The sequence below is a fragment of the Phyllobates terribilis genome, unplaced genomic scaffold (assembly GCF_046119375.1).
Source record: "Phyllobates terribilis strain yellow unplaced genomic scaffold, ASM4611937v1 Scaffold_8__6_contigs__length_399053987, whole genome shotgun sequence".
Taxonomy (NCBI): Eukaryota; Metazoa; Chordata; class Amphibia; order Anura; family Dendrobatidae; genus Phyllobates; species Phyllobates terribilis.
The window spans coordinates 102336978-102354567 of NW_027362768.1; the positions used below are offsets into that span (position 1 = coordinate 102336978).

At 42.5% G+C, this 17590-nt stretch overlaps 1 protein-coding gene across 1 annotated transcript in view; it reads left to right on the forward strand.

Moving 5' to 3' along the window:
* LRRC8C (leucine rich repeat containing 8 VRAC subunit C) overlaps nucleotides 1-17590 on the forward strand; it is a 117080-nt gene that overhangs the window by 87496 nt on the left and 11994 nt on the right. The window contains exon 2 of the mRNA XM_073643171.1: nucleotides 14651-14792. Coding sequence (XP_073499272.1) covers nucleotides 14655-14792 — 138 coding nt within the window. The 5' untranslated portion in view covers nucleotides 14651-14654. The remainder of the gene's footprint in view (nucleotides 1-14650; nucleotides 14793-17590) is intronic.

The window sequence follows — 17590 nt, forward strand, 5'->3', positions numbered from 1 at the left end:
TGGACCTTGGACATGTCGTGACTCTTTGTGTGAATTACCCCTTCTGCTCTTGATGCTCCCTGACTTCAGGTATCTGACCCCAGACTTGACCTCTGACTATCCGTTTGTTGTACTCCCTAGTCTTGATGTACCCTCCTAGCATTTGACCTCGGACTGTTATCTGACCACGACCTTGTCTTACTCCTATGTACTATGAGCCCTCCTGGATTCTGACCTCGGACCTCCTGACTACCCCGTCTCACGGCTTGCCTGTGAGCAGTGACTGAGCATCATACTGTTACTCTTCTGTCTAACTTGTGGTCCACAAGTGTAATCCGTCTTTCACTGAAGAGACACCAGGATGGAATACAGGAAATGGGGATGTATTTTTGTGTTTCTGCTCTTCCTCTCTTGTCTGTCAAGCTACGCAGCAGGAACAATGCATGCTGAGAATAGAGGGAAAGGAAGTTCCAGCTGCTATAGTGCTGACAGAATGCTGAAGAAGTGCAAAAGAGAGGATGGCAAGTTACAGAGTATGAAAATCAGAGCACTTACTGGACATTTTAGACTGGTATGTGTATCAAAAGGAGCTTTAACTTCTTGTGGGGGGCGAGAGAAGCGAGATGTTTTTTACAGGTTTAACTTGAAAAGGCAATATCAGCAAAAAAACACATGTTAAAGGGCTTGTCTGGGCTTAGGCTACATGTCTGCAGTCACTCTGCAGACTTGTGAATCTTCACAGTGCCGGCGACGGAGCTGGCGGTCATACGATTTGCATACTCCCATCCACATTCCGACTAGACGTATCCAGGCTTCTCTCAATACATTTGCATTGAGCGAGGCACGTCTAGTCAGCACATGACCGCATGTATGGAAATCACATACTTGCAGTCACACGCTCCTGGCACTGGAGAATCCTCACTGAGTGACTGCCGACTTGTAACCTAAGGCCGTACAACCGCTTAAGGGTTATTCACAAAAGAAATTACTTATCGGCTATAGGGGATAACTTGTTGATCGCTGGGAGCCCATCTGCTAGGCTCCTCGCCAACAATCCCAAAAACAGGGTTCTGGAGCATGTGCACCTCCGCTCCTTTCAAGAAAAGGTTCTGCAGCTCCATTTATGTTACCCCTGGTTGGGATCCATACAATTGCCATTTATTTTTTACAACTAAATGTATCTTTACTATAGAGGTTAGTAGGTGACTTTTGATTTGTAAAATCTGGGGGGGGGGCCAAGATTTATCTTAGTCCATAACCAAAACAGACTGTAAGCAGTGGTTGTGTTTTGCAGAAAAGTGGGAAAGGGCGAAGGTGACAAGTTTCATTTCCTTTTCCCTGTCTCCACCAATGCTCATCCTGCTCCTGGTCATTCAGCTCACAGGTTCATAAGGGAATATTGATAATGGAAAACATTAATACCAAAATATAAGACTTGTGTTTTCTTATACAATTATTCCCATATAGTACAAGTAAATATAGCGCCACCTACTGGTTGAAGCGCATGATGTGCAATATTCATAAAGAGCTTTGGCTCTACTCATTACATAGTGCATTAGGAAGCAGAATATAAAGCATCCTTACGTAGCTTTATAATTATGTGGAAAATCATCTAAATAGCAGGAAATGTCTTTTTCCATAGCATCCTTCTCCATTCCTCGTGGCAGGTCATTTGTGCGGGTATCCAGGCCTTCTGGAGCCTAATATGTAATTAGACCTTGTCATCTATAATTTACTCTGCCTGCGTTCACAAGCAGGCATTATCTAATAGGGAATAATATTACTGTAAAAGAAAGGCTTTTACATTTTTTCATGATACATACTTCCGACACCTCGGTCATAATTGAAATATTGCCGTGTGTCCATTACCCTCATTAGCCACCATGTGATTGACCAACCGTATTAATTATTAAGCACTAATGTACCGGCACGCAATGCGAACTAATGCAAGGTGCACCTATCAAATGAAATTGGACATCGGTATTTTCGAAAGAAAAAAAATAGCCCATGAATTAAAAAGCTTCTCCTCAGTTCTGCTGCCAGTGTTCCTTGCTGGTCTTCTCACTTCCTCTACTGGACGGAAACAGGGGTGTTGGGTCACTTGACCGCTGCAGCCAGTCATTGGCCACAAATTGGCTGCAGCTTTTACCTGTCCAAGCTGGAAGAAACAGCTCCTTGCTCGCTTTCTGCTCGGATGGATCGTGACCAGGCTCGGACTGGCCCTTCGGAGAACCGGAGAATCCTCCTGTGGGCCCCTGTAAAGGAATGCTAATAAGTAGTGCTATTATACTTGATTCACAATTTGCAGGAAAGGGTATCTAATCATTCATTAAACAAGCTAGCTAAATTAATATTATATAGAAGCAAAAATACATTTGTGTAGGGTCAAGTTAATTTTGCATGTAGCTGAAGAATGGACCCCAAGATTCAATGTTACTGGTGGGCCTTTACTAAACCAGTCCGACACTGATCGTGACTACTACAGCCACTTAGAGGATACTGATTGGCTTCAGTGGTCATCTGAATCCCCTCCCCCATCCCTTTCGGAAGACAGAGCAATGAGTCTGGCAGGGGAAACCGGCAGCAGTATGGGGAGAGGGGAGATATTGCTGAGCACAGCTGGGTTCCGCTATTGCTATTAATTTTGTTAGTAATGGGCTGTTTTTGGTCAACCTTTGAAGTTTATCACTATAGGAACAAGGGGCACAACCTTTGATATCTGTACCTTAGTGGGTACAACCAGGTCTTTACTTCCACTGGTCTTATGCTGGGCTTTTAATATGTAGCACAGTGCCTGTCTCAAAACCTTGGGGTATTTTGCTGTAATTTTTTTGAGTAGAGAGAATATCCAGCTGCCATTGAATGAAGATCCGAGTTTTCTGACATAAAACATATACACTTCCATTATGTATATGCAGACGGCAATAGTATACGTAAGAGGAAATGACTTCTGACTCGCAGACGCTTACTGCTGTGTGAGAAGCTGTGCTTTATTATTCTTATGTCACAACATGACAGTAATGTAGACATTTATTTGTACATTGTAGTCAATGGATAATTGATACTTTACTTCTACTGATACTTTCCTTGTATCTTGTGGTTACTGACAAACAATATGGAAAACTCACAATTAAACTGAGTTACATATAAAGGCATTATGTAGGATATATAAAACAAATTAGCCAATGGTAGGAATAGGTTATATAGTTAAAAAAATAACTCACCTCTACAGCCTCCGGAGTGCTTCTTCAGCTGGTCTATGCTATAGCATTGCTACTTCAGTTGGCCTATGCTACAGCACTACTTCTTCACCTGGTCTATTCTACAGCACTGCTACTTCTGCTGGTCTATGCTACAGCACTGCTACTTCAGCTGGTCTATGCTACAGCCTTCTTCTTCAGCTGGTCTATGCTACAACAATGCTACTTCCGCTGGTCTATCCTACAGCACTGCTTCTTCAGCTGGTCTAATCTACAGCACTGTTTCTTCAGCTGGTCTATTCTACAGCACTGCTTCTTCAGCTGGTCTATTCTACAGCACTGCTTCTTCAGCTTGTCTATGCTACAGCACTGCTTCTTCAGCTGGTCTATGCTACAGCAATGCTACTTCCGCTGGTCTATGCTACAGCACTGCTTCTTCAGCTGGTCTATGCTATAGCACTGCTTCTTCAGCTGATCTATGTTATAGCACTGCTTCTTCAGCTTGTCTATGCTACAGCACTGCTTCTTCAGCTGGTCTATTCTACAGCACTTCTTCTTCAGCTGGTCTATGCTACTGTACTGCTTCTTCAGCTGATCTGTGTGCCAGCACTGTTTCTTCAGCTTTTCTATGCTACAGTACTGCTTCTTCAGCTGATCTATGTGCCAGCACTGCTTCTTCAGCTGATCTATGTTCCTGCCCTGCCTCTTTAGCTGGTCTATGCTCCAGCCCTGCTTCTTCAGCTGGTCTATGCTCCAGCCCTGCTTCTTCAGCTGGTCTATGCTACAGCACTGCTTCTTCAACTGGTCTATGCTACAGCACTGCTACTTCTTCAGCTGGTCTATGCTACAGCACTGCTTCTGCAGCTGGTCTATGCTCCAGCCCTGCTTCTTCAGCTGGTCTATGCTACAGCACTGCTTCTTCAGCTGATCTATGCTACAGCCCTGATTCTTCAGCTGGTCTATGCTACAGCACTGCTTCTTCAGCTGGTCTATGCTACAGCACTGCTACTTCTGCTGGTCTATGCTACAGCACTGCTACTTCAGCTGGTCTATGCTACAGCCTTCTTCTTCAGCTGGTCTATGCTACAACAATGCTACTTCCGCTGGTCTATCCTCCAGCACTGCTTCTTCAGCTGGTCTAATCTACAGCACTGTTTCTTCAGCTGGTCTATTCTACAGCACTGCTTCTTCAGCTGGTCTATTCTACAACACTGCTTCTTCAGCTTGTCTATGCTACAGCACTGCTTCTTCAGCTGGTCTATGCTACAGCAATGCTACTTCCGCTGGTCTATGCTACAGCACTGCTTCTTCAGCTGGTCTATGCTATAGCACTGCTTCTTCAGCTGATCTATGTTATAGCACTGCTTCTTCAGCTTGTCTATGCTACAGCACTGCTTCTTCAACTGGTCTATTCTACAGCACTTCTTCTTCAGCTGGTCTATGCTACTGTACTGCTTCTTCAGCTGATCTGTGTGCCAGCACTGCTTCTTCAGCTTTTCTATGCTACAGTACTGCGTCTTCAGCTGATCTATGTGCCAGCACTGCTTCTTCAGCTGATCTATGTTCCTGCCCTGCCTCTTTAGCTGGTCTATGCTCCAGCCCTGCTTCTTCAGCTGGTCTATGCTATAGCACTGCTTCTTCAGCTGATCTATGTTATAGCACTGCTTCTTCAGCTTGTCTATGCTACAGCACTGCTTCTTCAGCTGGTCTATTCTACAGCACTTCTTCTTCAGCTGGTCTATGCTACTGTACTGCTTCTTCAGCTGATCTGTGTGCCAGCACTGCTTCTTCAGCTTTTCTATGCTACAGTACTGCTTCTTCAGCTGATCTATGTGCCAGCACTGCTTCTTCAGCTGATCTATGTTCCTGCCCTGCCTCTTTAGCTGGTCTATGCTCCAGCCCTGCTTCTTCAGCTGGTCTATGCTCCAGCCCTGCTTCTTCAGCTGGTCTATGCTACAGCACTGCTTCTTCAACTGGTCTATGCTACAGCACTGCTACTTCTTCAGCTGGTCTATGCTACAGCACTGCTTCTGCAGCTGGTCTATGCTCCAGCCCTGCTTCTTCAGCTGGTCTATGCTACAGCACTGCTTCTTCAGCTGATCTATGCTACAGCCCTGATTCTTCAGCTGGTCTATGCTACAGCACTGCTTCTTCAGCTGGTCTATGCTACAGCACTGCTACTTCTTCAGCTGGTCTATGCTACAGCACTGCTTCTGCAGCTGGTCTATGCTCCAGCACTGCTTCTTCAGCTGGTCTATGCTACAGCACTGCTTCTTCAGCTGATCTATGCTACAGCCCTGATTCTTCAGCTGGTCTATGCTACAGCACTGCTTCTTCAGCTGGTCTATGCTACAGCACTGCTTCTTCAGCTGGTCTATGCTACAGCACTGCTACTTCAGCTGGTCTATGCTATAGCACTGCTTCAGCTGATCTATGCTACAGCACTGCTTCTTCAGCTGGTCTCTGCTAACTTCCTACAGAAAACGTGTCCCGTACATAACGTACAAGATCAATGCTGCCTGTCACTGACCATTTTCCTGTAAAATATGTACCAGAACATTTTATAGGAGAATGTAAGGGCGGTAGTCCATGATGGCAACCTGAAGAGACGTTAAATGATGCAACAAGACAATGAAACAAAGAACAAAGTAAATCGAGAATGGCTAAAAAGGAAGATTCCTGAAAGAGTCCTGACTTTAAAGTGACCCGTCACCTTGGCACTAAGGCGTGACTATACATTTGTCTTGTATAGTCTGTCTACCTGGTGCCCTCTATGTGTCTTCCGTTGCCTACTTTGCTGAGACTGATGTTCCGGGGGTCCTGCATCCAAGATGGTGGCTTCAGTGTAATGGGGATCGCAAAGGTAAATCTAAACCATGCCTCCCCGGAATTTCCTGCGCTGTGATGGCTTGGTTCAGACTTGCCACTGCTCCCTATTCCATCTATCTATCTTGGATGCGCGAGGATCGGAGTGCAAGTCTCAGAGGAGGAGGCTATGGGGGGCAAATAAAAGGGCACCAGGTAGGAAGACAAATGTATAGTCACTTTTGAGTGCCAGGGCGGAGGACCACTCTAACCCTATTGAGATGCTGAGGCAAGACCTGAAGAAGCTGCGAATGCGAGGCATCCCAGAAACATTGACTAACTGAATCATATTGCAGCCAGTTATGGTCTAAACATCCTCTTCAACTTTGTCCAAATCTACTAGGAAATGTTTGACGGAGGTAATTACTGCCAACAGGGGATCTACCGTTTATTAATATTCTAGGGTTCACTTTTTTAACTCTGTGCTGTGAATGTTTATTCAATGTGTTCAATAAAAGCTGTATCAATATGTTTTATTAGTATAGTTCGATTGTTTGTCTATAATTGTAACTTAGATATTAGATAACACGTAGATCTCATGTTATTAGTTAGCTTTGGAGAAATAAAAGTAATTCACTTTTTCTTGCCAGTGAAGTAATTCATGCAAAGTTACGTTCCAGTAGGTGAAAGTCATGGCCTCAATAATCGCTTGAATGCGGTGAAGAATCTTGCTGTACGCGGTGTGTGAGACGTGAAATCTATCAGGATATGGAGATGTAATCTTCTTACATTTTGCGTGTTTAGACTGAGCGGTTATCCGTGTATGACCTGCCGGAATAAACATGGATGGCAGTAAGAATTCAATTACTGTGTAGTTATACAATATTCTTCTGCAAGTCATTTCTATAATGTTTCTTGTATATATTTATATATGCATATATATATATACACTTCTCGACATTGAAAATGCAATACCATAAGGCAATTTTGAGGAGTTATGAAAATCAAAGGATCGATAGACATGTTAATGATATGGAAACCAAATTTTTAAAACATCTGGATTTATTCAGAATTAAGTATGAGCAGAAATCCTCGCACTTACCCACCTTGGCTGCTGTCAGTGAGGTTATTAATGGTTGCCTGAAGAATGTACTGAATGCATTTGTGAAAACCATCAAGATCCGCTGGTGGCAGCTGCCTTTGGTATTGCCGATTATTGACGTTCGAGATGGCAGTTGGCCGAAGGATGGATCAAATAATTGTTTGCCATCTAATGGGTATAGCTGGCTTTACTCTGCTCATATTCTGTGCAAACATAGGACTTATTGTATTTGCAGACACGGCGGATGTGATATAAATGGAATATCTGCAGTGTATTACCATAACAGGTGAGATTCTACAAAATTGCCCACTCACTGGCTAACAAAGCAACACAGAAGCCTCACTGACATTGACCAGAAGCAGGAGTTTTAAATCCCCTTGATATCAGTGTATGCTGCATATATATATACCACAGATTTCACCCTTTGCAGAGCAATTCAACACAGCCTGAGGACCACTGCTGCATTCATTCTTATGATGGAGGCCGCTGTTCCGTCAGGTTCATGGACTGTGAATGAAGTGGTGGTCAAGTAAGAGCTCCACTATTCAAGTCACACCGGAGACTTTGCTACCGCTTTTCTCAGAGTCAGTGGGGTGGCAGCATTCAGACCTCTAGTGATCATACATATATTATCTATCCTGTGGATAAGTACAGTGGTGTGAAAAAGTGTTTCCCCCTTACTGATTTCTTTTACTTTTGAATGTTTGTCACACTTAAATGTTTCGGAATCCAAATTTAAATATTTGACAAAGATAACACAAGTAAACACAAAATGCAGTTTTTAAATTAAGGTCTTTATTGTTAAGAGAAAAGGAAATCCAAACCTACAGGGTCCTGTGTGAAAAAGTGATTGCCCCTTAAACTTAATAACTGGTTGGGCCACCCTTAGCTCCAACAACTGCAATCAAGCATTTGCGATAACTGGCAATGAGTCTTTTACAACGCTCTGGAGGAATTTTTCCCACTCATCTTTGCAAAATTGTTGTAATTCAGCCATGGGGGGTTCCTGAGCATGAACCGCCTTTTTAAGGTCTTGCCACAGCATCTCAATTGGATAAAGGTCAGGACTTTGACTAGGCCACTCCAAAGTCTTAATTTTATTTTTCTTAAGCCATTCAAAGGTGGACTTCCTGGTGTGTTTTGGATCATTGTCCTGCTGCATAACCCAGGTGCGCTGCAGGTCACAAACAAATGTCTGGACATTCTCCTTCAGGATTTTTTGTTCCATTTACCACAGCAAGTCTTCCAGATCCTGAAGCAGCAAAACAGCCCCAGGCCATCACAATACCACCACCATATTTTACTGTTGGTGAGATGTTCCTTTTCTGAAATGCTGTGTTACTTCTACGCCAGACGTAATGGGACATACACCTTCCAAAAAGTTCAACTTTTGTCTCATCAGTCCACAGAGTATTCTCCCAAAATTGTTTTCTGGCAAAACTGGGACGAGCCTTTATGTTTGTTTTGCATGCCATTTTTGCCCAGTTTCTTTCTTATGGTGGAATCATGAACACTGACTTTAACTGTGGCAAGTGAGGCCTGCAGTTCTTTGGATGTTGTTGTGGGGTCTTTGTGACCTCTTGGATGAGTCGTCTCTGTGCTCTTGGGGTAATTTTGGTCAGCCGGCCACTCCTAGGAAGGTTCACCACTGTTCCATGTTTTCGCCATTTGTGGATAATGGCTTTCACTGTGGTTCGCCGGAGTCCAAAGCTTTAGAAATGGCTTTATAACCTTTTCCAGACAGATAGATCTCAATTACTTTGTTTCTCACTTGTTACTGAATTTCTTTGGATCGTAGCATGATGTCTAGCTTTTGAGGATCTTTTGGTCTACTTCACTTTGTCAGGCTGGTCCTATTTAAGTGATTTCTTGATTGCGAACAGGTGTGGCAGTAATCAGGCCTGTGTGCGGCTAGGGAAATTGAACTCAGCTCCCCAAAGATGTGATAAATCACAGTTACCGTATATTCCGGCGTATAAGACGACCTGGTGTATAAGACGACCCCCCTACTTTCCTGTTAAAATATAGAGTTTAGGATATATTCACCGTATAAGACTACCCCTTTTCCAACGCATACCAAACACCGGTAAAAATTAAAAAAAAACAGATTTGAATTTAACATGGTCCTTTTTTAATTTAAATTCTTATGACATGCAGGTATATAGCAGGAAAACTCACTCATAAACATATTAAAATAGGGGGGACCCCACGTCATTTTTTGGGGGGGTCCCCCATTCTAATAGCTAGTAAAGGCTAGGTATTCAGCTGGGGGCTGATATTAGTAGCCTGGGAAGCTCCGTGGGTATTACCCCCTTCCCAGACTTCAAACATCTGCCCCAGCCGTCTGCTTAACCTCCGCTAGAGACTATAATGATGGTGGATCCCACGCCAATTTTCTTTTTAAAAAATCCTTTATTTTAACACTAAATGACAATTGAGGGGTTAATAAAGATGCAGTCCCTAAATTATTATTAATTTTGTAATTAATTTTTCCCAAAAATGTTGACGTGGGCTTCGCCATATTTTTGTGTCCAGCCAGGTACAGCAGGCAGGAACGGGCTGACCCCAACCACCAGCTGCCTATTTGTACCTGGCCGGACACAACAATATAGGGAAGCCCTTTTTTTTTTTAATTATTTCATGAAATAATGAAAAAAAAAAGACGTGGGGCTTCGCCCTATTTTTGTGTCCAGCCAGGTACAACTAGGCAGCTGGGGGCTGGAATCTGCAGCGCAGGGAGACCCAAGCTTTCTGGGCCCCCCCCGCTGCAAATTGCAGTCCGCAGCCACCCCGGAAAATGGCGCGTTCATAGAAGCGCCATCTTCTGGCGCTGTACCCAACTCATCCAGGGCCCTGGTGCGGTGGCTCACTGGGTAATAAAGGGGTTAGGGCCAGCTTGGCATTATCAGCTGGCCCTAAGCCCGAAATTCATGGGGTCACGCCAATATTAGACATGACCACCATGAATTTCTAGTAAAGTAATTAAAAAAAACACAACACCCAGAATAAAGTCCTTTAATTGAAATAAAGACACAATTTTTTAATGTTCTAAATTAAACCATACTTACCATCACGCCCATTCCAGCTGAAGCCAACGATCTCCTGCAATAAAAGTAAAATAATAAAGCAACCTCATCCTTACCTTTCCATGGTTCCCAGGACCGGTCCAGCTCTGCTACATTCACATGACAGGCTGCACCGCAGCAGAACGCTGCCGTTCAGCTTGCCATGAGGCAGACACTGAGAAGCGCAGGCATGCTTGTGCTCCTCAGTGTCTGACTGTGACGGCATCCAGATGAGCCGAGATCATATCCAATGAACTCGGCTCACCTCATGCACGTCACTGACAGCGTGGGAAAATTCTCCTGCTCCCCGCATGCGCAGTAGAAGTTTCCCACGCTGTCAGTGACGGACGTCCAGGAGGTGAGCTGAGTTCATTGTCGGCTCATCTGGATGCCGTCACAGCGAGACACTGAGGAGCGCAAGCAAGCCTGCGCTTCTCAGTGTCTGCGGGATGACAGGCTGGATGGCAGCGTTCTGCTGCGGTCCAGCCTGTCATCTCGATGTAGCAGAGCTGGAGCCGTCCTGGGAACCATGGAAAGGTAAGGATGATGTTGCTTTATTATTTTACTTTTATTGCAGGAGATCGTTGGCTTCAGCTGGAATGGGCGTGATGGTAAGTATGGTTTAATTTAGAACATTAAAAAATTGTGTCTTTATTTCAATTAAAGGACTTTATTCTGGGTGTTTGTGTTTTTTTTAACTTTGACTATGGGGTTAGTAATGGGGGTGTCTTATAGACGCCTCTCCATTACTAACCTGGGCTTGATGTCAGCTGGCATTATAAGCTGACATCAACCCCAACCCTATTACCCCACTGCCACCGCACCAGGGCAGCGTGGAAGAGCGAGGCTAAGTGCCAGAATTGGCGCATCCTATGGATGCGCCATTTCTGGGGCGGCTGACGGCTGGTGTTTCTAGCCTGGGAGGGGGCCAATATTCATGGCTCCCTTCCTGGGCTATTAATATCAGCCCCCAGCTGTCTGCCTAGCCTTTGCTAGCTATTAAATTAGGGGGGACCCCACGTCATTTTTTTTGGGGGGTCCCCCATTTTAATAGCTAGTAAAGACTAGGTATTCAGCTGGGGGCTGATATTAGTAGCCTGGGAAGCTCCGTGGGTATTACCCCCTTCCCAGGCTTCAAACATCTGCCCCAGCCGTCTGCTTAACCTCCGCTAGAGCCTAAAATTAAGGGGAACCCCACGCCAATTTTTTTAATAATAAATCCTTTATTTTAATACTAAATGACAAGTACAGTAAGCAACACTATCACTGTACTTCATATATATGTGACTGACATGTTTCTATCTATCTAATCTATGTGTGAAGCTCTATTCTGTCTGTTATAAATTGTCGGGTACCGCTGCTGAATTGCCGGCCGGCTTTTTTAAAGAGACAGTGCATGAAAACACTAATATTTGTTTTAATAAATCCTTTACACTAAATGACAAGTACAGTAAGCAACACTGTCACTGTACTTCATCTATATGTGACTGACATGTTTCTATCTATCTAATCTATGTGTGAAGCTCTATTCTTTCTATTCTAAATTGTCGGGTGCCGGCTTATGCCGCTGCTGAATTGCCGGCTTTTCATATATTGTCACAGAAGCCCTGCGCTGTGTCCGGAGCTGGGAATACGCAGCGATGTGTCAGTTTCAGCACAGAAGCGCTGACTGTCTGGACCTACCGCCGCCGTATTTTAACTCCCTCCACCTTATATTAACTCCGACATGGCAGGGATACGGCCACGGCAGCTTATTAACACCCCCAGAGTATCCCCGCATGTCAATTTCTGAAAGTTTAAAAGCATTACCGGCGTATAAGACGACCCCAGACTAGACAGAAGATTTTTCAGTCTTCAAAAGTCGTCTTATACGCCGGAATATACGGTAATTTATGTTTTAAGGATGGGGGGCGGGGGCAATCACTTTTTCACACAGGGCCCTGTAGGTTTGGATTTATTTTTTCCTTAATAATAGAGACCTTCATTTAAAAACTGCATTTTGTGTTTACTTGTGTTATCTTTGTGCAAATTTGTTTTGAGACCTGAAACATCTAACTGTGACAAACATGCAAAAGAATAAGAAATCAGGAAGGGAGCAAACACTTTTTCACACCACTGTATTTAGTGGGAAACTCCTTTAATTTCTAATTGCAATTAACTGTTTGAACACTGCAAGACTTGATTACAGTTAATCCTGCTGATTATAGTACACAGACCTTTACCAAAAGGCCTGATATAGAGTCGTACGAACCTTTGGATGTCGGAGATATTCTTCTAGAGCGATTCACTCTGTAATACAGAATACCACCATTTTTTTTTTTAAGAAGACTACAACATAAATAATGGAGTCCTGTGTGCTTATATAAGTGCCGTCCATACTGGGGCTCTGTTCCAAACAGAGATTTGAATATGGCCTTGTACATGAGGCCTAATAGTAAAGTCATTTCCATAAACATTCAAGAAATTCCTGAAAAAATGTTGAATTTTATTATCAGATTGTAATGAGTCATTGAGTCATTTCTGTTCTTTGAGGCCTCATGTACTCACATTGAAAGCAAGTAAAGGTGTCCACTATCTGGACAACTCCTTCTTAAATGCTGTAGTCCCCCAAGTAAAATAAAAAAAACTCACACTCACTTAATTTTACAAGGGGGTCGAGGGCATTTCAGTAGGAGTTGTCCAACTAGTAAGTAACCCCTTTAACCCCTACTAAAGATGACTTGGGATTGCATTAAATAATCCCAGAAGAAGAGGTCTGCCAGAATTACTCATAACCACAGTGTGCACTTTTCCGGAAAGTCATAAAACATCTCAGAAGAACATCCAAAGGACTGCTTACGTCAGCTATATATTGGTGTTATTAATAGGCTTATTGTCAGCTAGTAAATAGACACCAAGAATTAAGATTCATATAGGATCCACGGCAGGACGTGGCATACAGTTTTCTGTAGAAGCCTCTCCTTCCGTAAAATGTAGCTGGTCTACATGTACTTTACCGGTTTTCAGGTTAGACATCTTTTCTAAGACAAACGTAACTTTAGGAAGAGCAAGGGAGAACAAGTAATAGCAAGGAAGGTAATATTGAACAAAAATGACCTTCTTAGCAATGGTAGCTTTTTATGGATTTATAATAAAGTGTTGTTTATTCATTGGATGGAAGTGGCACAAAATCCCTCTATTCTCGTCTTGTTTTGCTATGCTGCCCCAGCAGGATTTGGCACCAGTCGATGCAATATTCTCAGCTTCACATGGTTTGGTCAAGCGTGGTGAGCTCTATACCGTTCTCTACTTTTGGTAGCTGAGCTGCAGTACCGAAAACGGCCACTACACGGTGTACAGAGCTGTGGTGTTCCGGTGCTGTACGCTGCTTACTTCTGGCCACTGTGGGAGCTGCTAAAAACTGATATATGGGGGTGCTTGATGTTGAACCCCCACCAATCTGGTATTGATATTCTGAGGATCATTATTAGAGTCCTAGACAACCCCATTAAAGGGGTTATCCACGTTCAGAAAAGTGGGTCCGAAACTTTGTAAAATACCTAATAAAAAAAAGTAAATTCAGCAGGTACTCATCCTCCCTGGCCTCTGCTCGAGTCTCAATGGTTTGGCTGTAGAAGTGACGCCATGTCAACAGCATGCATCACCACTCTAGCCAATCACTGAGCTAAGTGGCTCGTGCACTGAGCTCTGTGGCCATCAACCTGTGCCCAGCTGCTGCACTCAGTTATTGGCTATAGCAGTCATGCACACTGTCACAATGTTATTGCTACAGCCAAAATACAGAGATCTGAGCAATGGAAGAGACCCAGTGCTGGACCCAGAGAGGATGAGCACTTGTTCAATTTGTTATTTTAGATATTTTACAAAACTTTGGAGCCTACTTTCCTGAAGGTGGACAACCCCTTTAAATATATCCACCAAGAATGCAAAGGTTCCCATCAACAATGGGGAATCGTTTATCTCTGTGTTATTACATATTTGATCCAGTCTGTGCACATTGCTGAGTGACGCAGGATACATCACCACCCCAGTAACTAAAAAGATTACATTATAAGAAATTACCGGCATTATAAAACCCATTAGAATAAAATGTACGATGTCAAATGTTTAATCACATCAAATTAAAAGTCTAAGGAACATGAAAAGATATCATATAATTGCCTTCTAAACTGATGAAAAGTAGGAAAGCAGCAGTTAAGCAACATAATAGATACATTATATGATAAATAGCTTAAAAAGTCCAAATGATACAAGTGCAATTAGTGATAGTCTATTATTGGGATATATCCCTCTTGGCTTGTATTGTGCAACTAGTATTGGCTTGAAGTTCTGGTTATTTCATTTATTAGAAATATGTAATAATATTGGACTTCTGAGTGGGGTAAATACTTTTCCATATAAGTGTAAAGACTTATTTACATTTTATTCTACAAGTATTGGTGACAGTCCTATGTCCTTGCTGTGACAGCTGATACATCAGTGTTATTTCTGTCTTACAGGACGATGATTCCGGTTACTGAATTCCGCCAGTTCTCGGAGCAGCAGCCGGCATTCCGAGTGCTCAAACCATGGTGGGATGTGTTCACGGACTACCTGTCTGTGGCCATGCTTATGATTGGGGTGTTCGGCTGTACATTGCAGGTAATTATTATATTATTGATTTGCTAATTCCCCTCCATCCCTAATTCCTCTATATTATTTTTTCTTTTTGGGAAAGGCTCTTTCGTACAATATTTGCTCTACTTATCCATGGAGGATGATGGCGCTATATACATAAACAGTATTATTAATGAGATATTGAACCAGCAAGTAAGCTTTGGCTACCACCAGAGAAAGCTCATTAAACCATTGATTTAGTAAATGTCTTGGGGTTGATCTTGTCACTAAACCTTAAAGAGGTTGCCCACTACTTTATCATTGATGACTTATCCTTAGGATAGATCATCAATGTCTGATCGGTTGGGGCCCGACACCTGGCACCCCCGCCGATCAGCTGTTATCAGTGTCGGCAGCCGCCAATACTCACTTGCGGAGTTGGCCATCTTCTTGTAGTGGCCACTGCCGGGTACTGCACATCCACCACCTATTGATTTGAATAGGAGGCGGATGTGCAATACCCAGTCATGGCCACTATCAGAAGACAGCCAGCTCCGCAAGTGAGTATTTCCAGCCGACACCGATAACAACTGATCGGCGGGGGTGCCGGGTGTCAGACCCCGACCGATCAGACATTGATGATCTATCCTAAGGATAAGTCATCACTGAAAAAGTAGTGGACAACCTCTTTAAATCCCAAATGATAGTACTAATGTGATATTTTTGGAGTGGATTATTTTTGAGTTGTGGCAACCTATTAATGAGTCTAAGTACATCTCTACAAAGAGGCCAAATGTAATAATCGATCAGATTTATTTATGCTGTGTTATCTGTTCATTATGAGCATTATGTAGGATATCAATGTCAAAAAACTTGGCACTAACGTCCTTATCTCCCAATTAAGTCTATAATTAAGTAGTGAGATGTTATTTGCAAATGATAACTCTACAATTTTTACGCAGTGATTAAAGAAGGTCAAGATACGAAACATGTGCCCAATAAGTCGTTATTACATTGCATATTTTCATGCTCTTTAGCTTTTTTAAAGCACTTTTTCAGGCAGGTTTCGGATTGGACCCACCTGAAAAATACATTGTGTGCACATACTCTTATGGAACATGTTTGCTGGATCTGTTCCCATTCCTGGTTTCCAAATTAAAGAGTTAATGTTGAAGCACCAAAAATATCTCTCCGATATATATTTGTAGCAAAAATATCCATAAAAATTTGAAAACTGATAAGTGGTTAATGAAACATTAGTTTCCATCTGAGTTGAATTAATGTCCTATTAACATTTATTTCAGAGGGTGGATAATTTGAGGAAATTCCATTGTGGCTTCACATCTGAAATTATAATTAGTTTATTTGTTTCTTAGGCCATATTGTCTTAGAAACAACATTGGAAATTTTTCACCTGGTTTGTTCAGTTTTATATTCATGTTGTTGTTTTTTTTTACCAGAACGAACAATCCAAATGATAATTACATTACAAAGCATTTCCTCTAAGATGATATCTCTAACCTGTTTGGATCCAGACTTTAACATGGACCTATTCTCTCAAGACTTGTAAAAATTAATTTGCAAAAGGTGGTGGAAATGTCAGAAATCCGGACCTAAAGAGAACCCGTCTCACAGTCTTACAATAATTATGTAATATTGTTACCTGGTGGAAATGTCGCTGTTCTCTTGAATCTGACATTATTTTTCTTCTGTTACCTCACCATTCCTGAGATATGGCCCCCTCTTCCCTACATGCAAATCTAGTGTTGTCAGACAAGGGGTTGTAGTCCTCAACTCTTCTCTGTGGGTGTCTTCTTCAGGATCACGCCTTCTTGGCTAACAAGACAAGATTTACATACAGAAAATAGGGCAGGGGCATATGTCAGGAATAGAGAAGCTCCGGAAAACCTTTTCTAGATTCAGGAGAACAGCAGCATTTAGACTTGGCAACACATTTATGGCAAATTATGGGTCCTCTTTAAAGTGATTCTTAAAAAGGTTGTCCAGCCTTCTTTTTATAGTGGACACACAGCAGTGAATGCATTAAAATAATAAAGTAACTTATACTTACCAGCTAATTCTTCTACTGTGCCAGTGGTCCCATCATTCTTTGTGACCTTTCCAGACGTAAGGTCACAACATGACCCTCTGACGCCAATTACTGGCTTCAGCAGTGATGTTCCAACCCTGCTATCACTCAAGCCAGTGTTTGGCAGCAATAGTCACATGCATGTGCTTTGAATGTGATCACTTCCAAGGATTTCATAAAGACCAATGGGTCCACTAAAATTAGTAAAGTTATTTTATTATTTGAATAAATCTATAGCTTTAAAAATGTTTGACAACCCCCATTTAAGTCTGGATGATTATGATCATGAGAGTAAGCACAGCCATTGTAGAAAATATCCATGTCAGATGCTATGGGGTTCGGAGGTTAATTTGGCATCACATACAGAACAGATCTGAAGTTTGGACACACCTTCTCATTTAAAGATTTTTCTGTATTTTCATGACTATGAGAATTGTACATTCACACTGAAGGCATCAAAACTATGAATTAACACATGTGGAATTATATACTTAACAAAAAAGTGTGAAACAACTGAAAATATGTCTTATATTCTATGTTCTTCAAAGTAGCCAACTTTTGCTTTGATGACTGCTTTGCACACTCTTGGCATTCTCTTGAGCTTCAAGAGGTAGTCACCGGAAATGGTTTTCACTTCACAGGTGTGCCCTGTCAGGTTTAATAAGTGGGATTTCTTGCCTTATAAATGGGGTTGGGACCATCAGTTGTGTTGTGCAGAAGTCTGGTGGATACACAGCTGATAGTCCTACTGAAT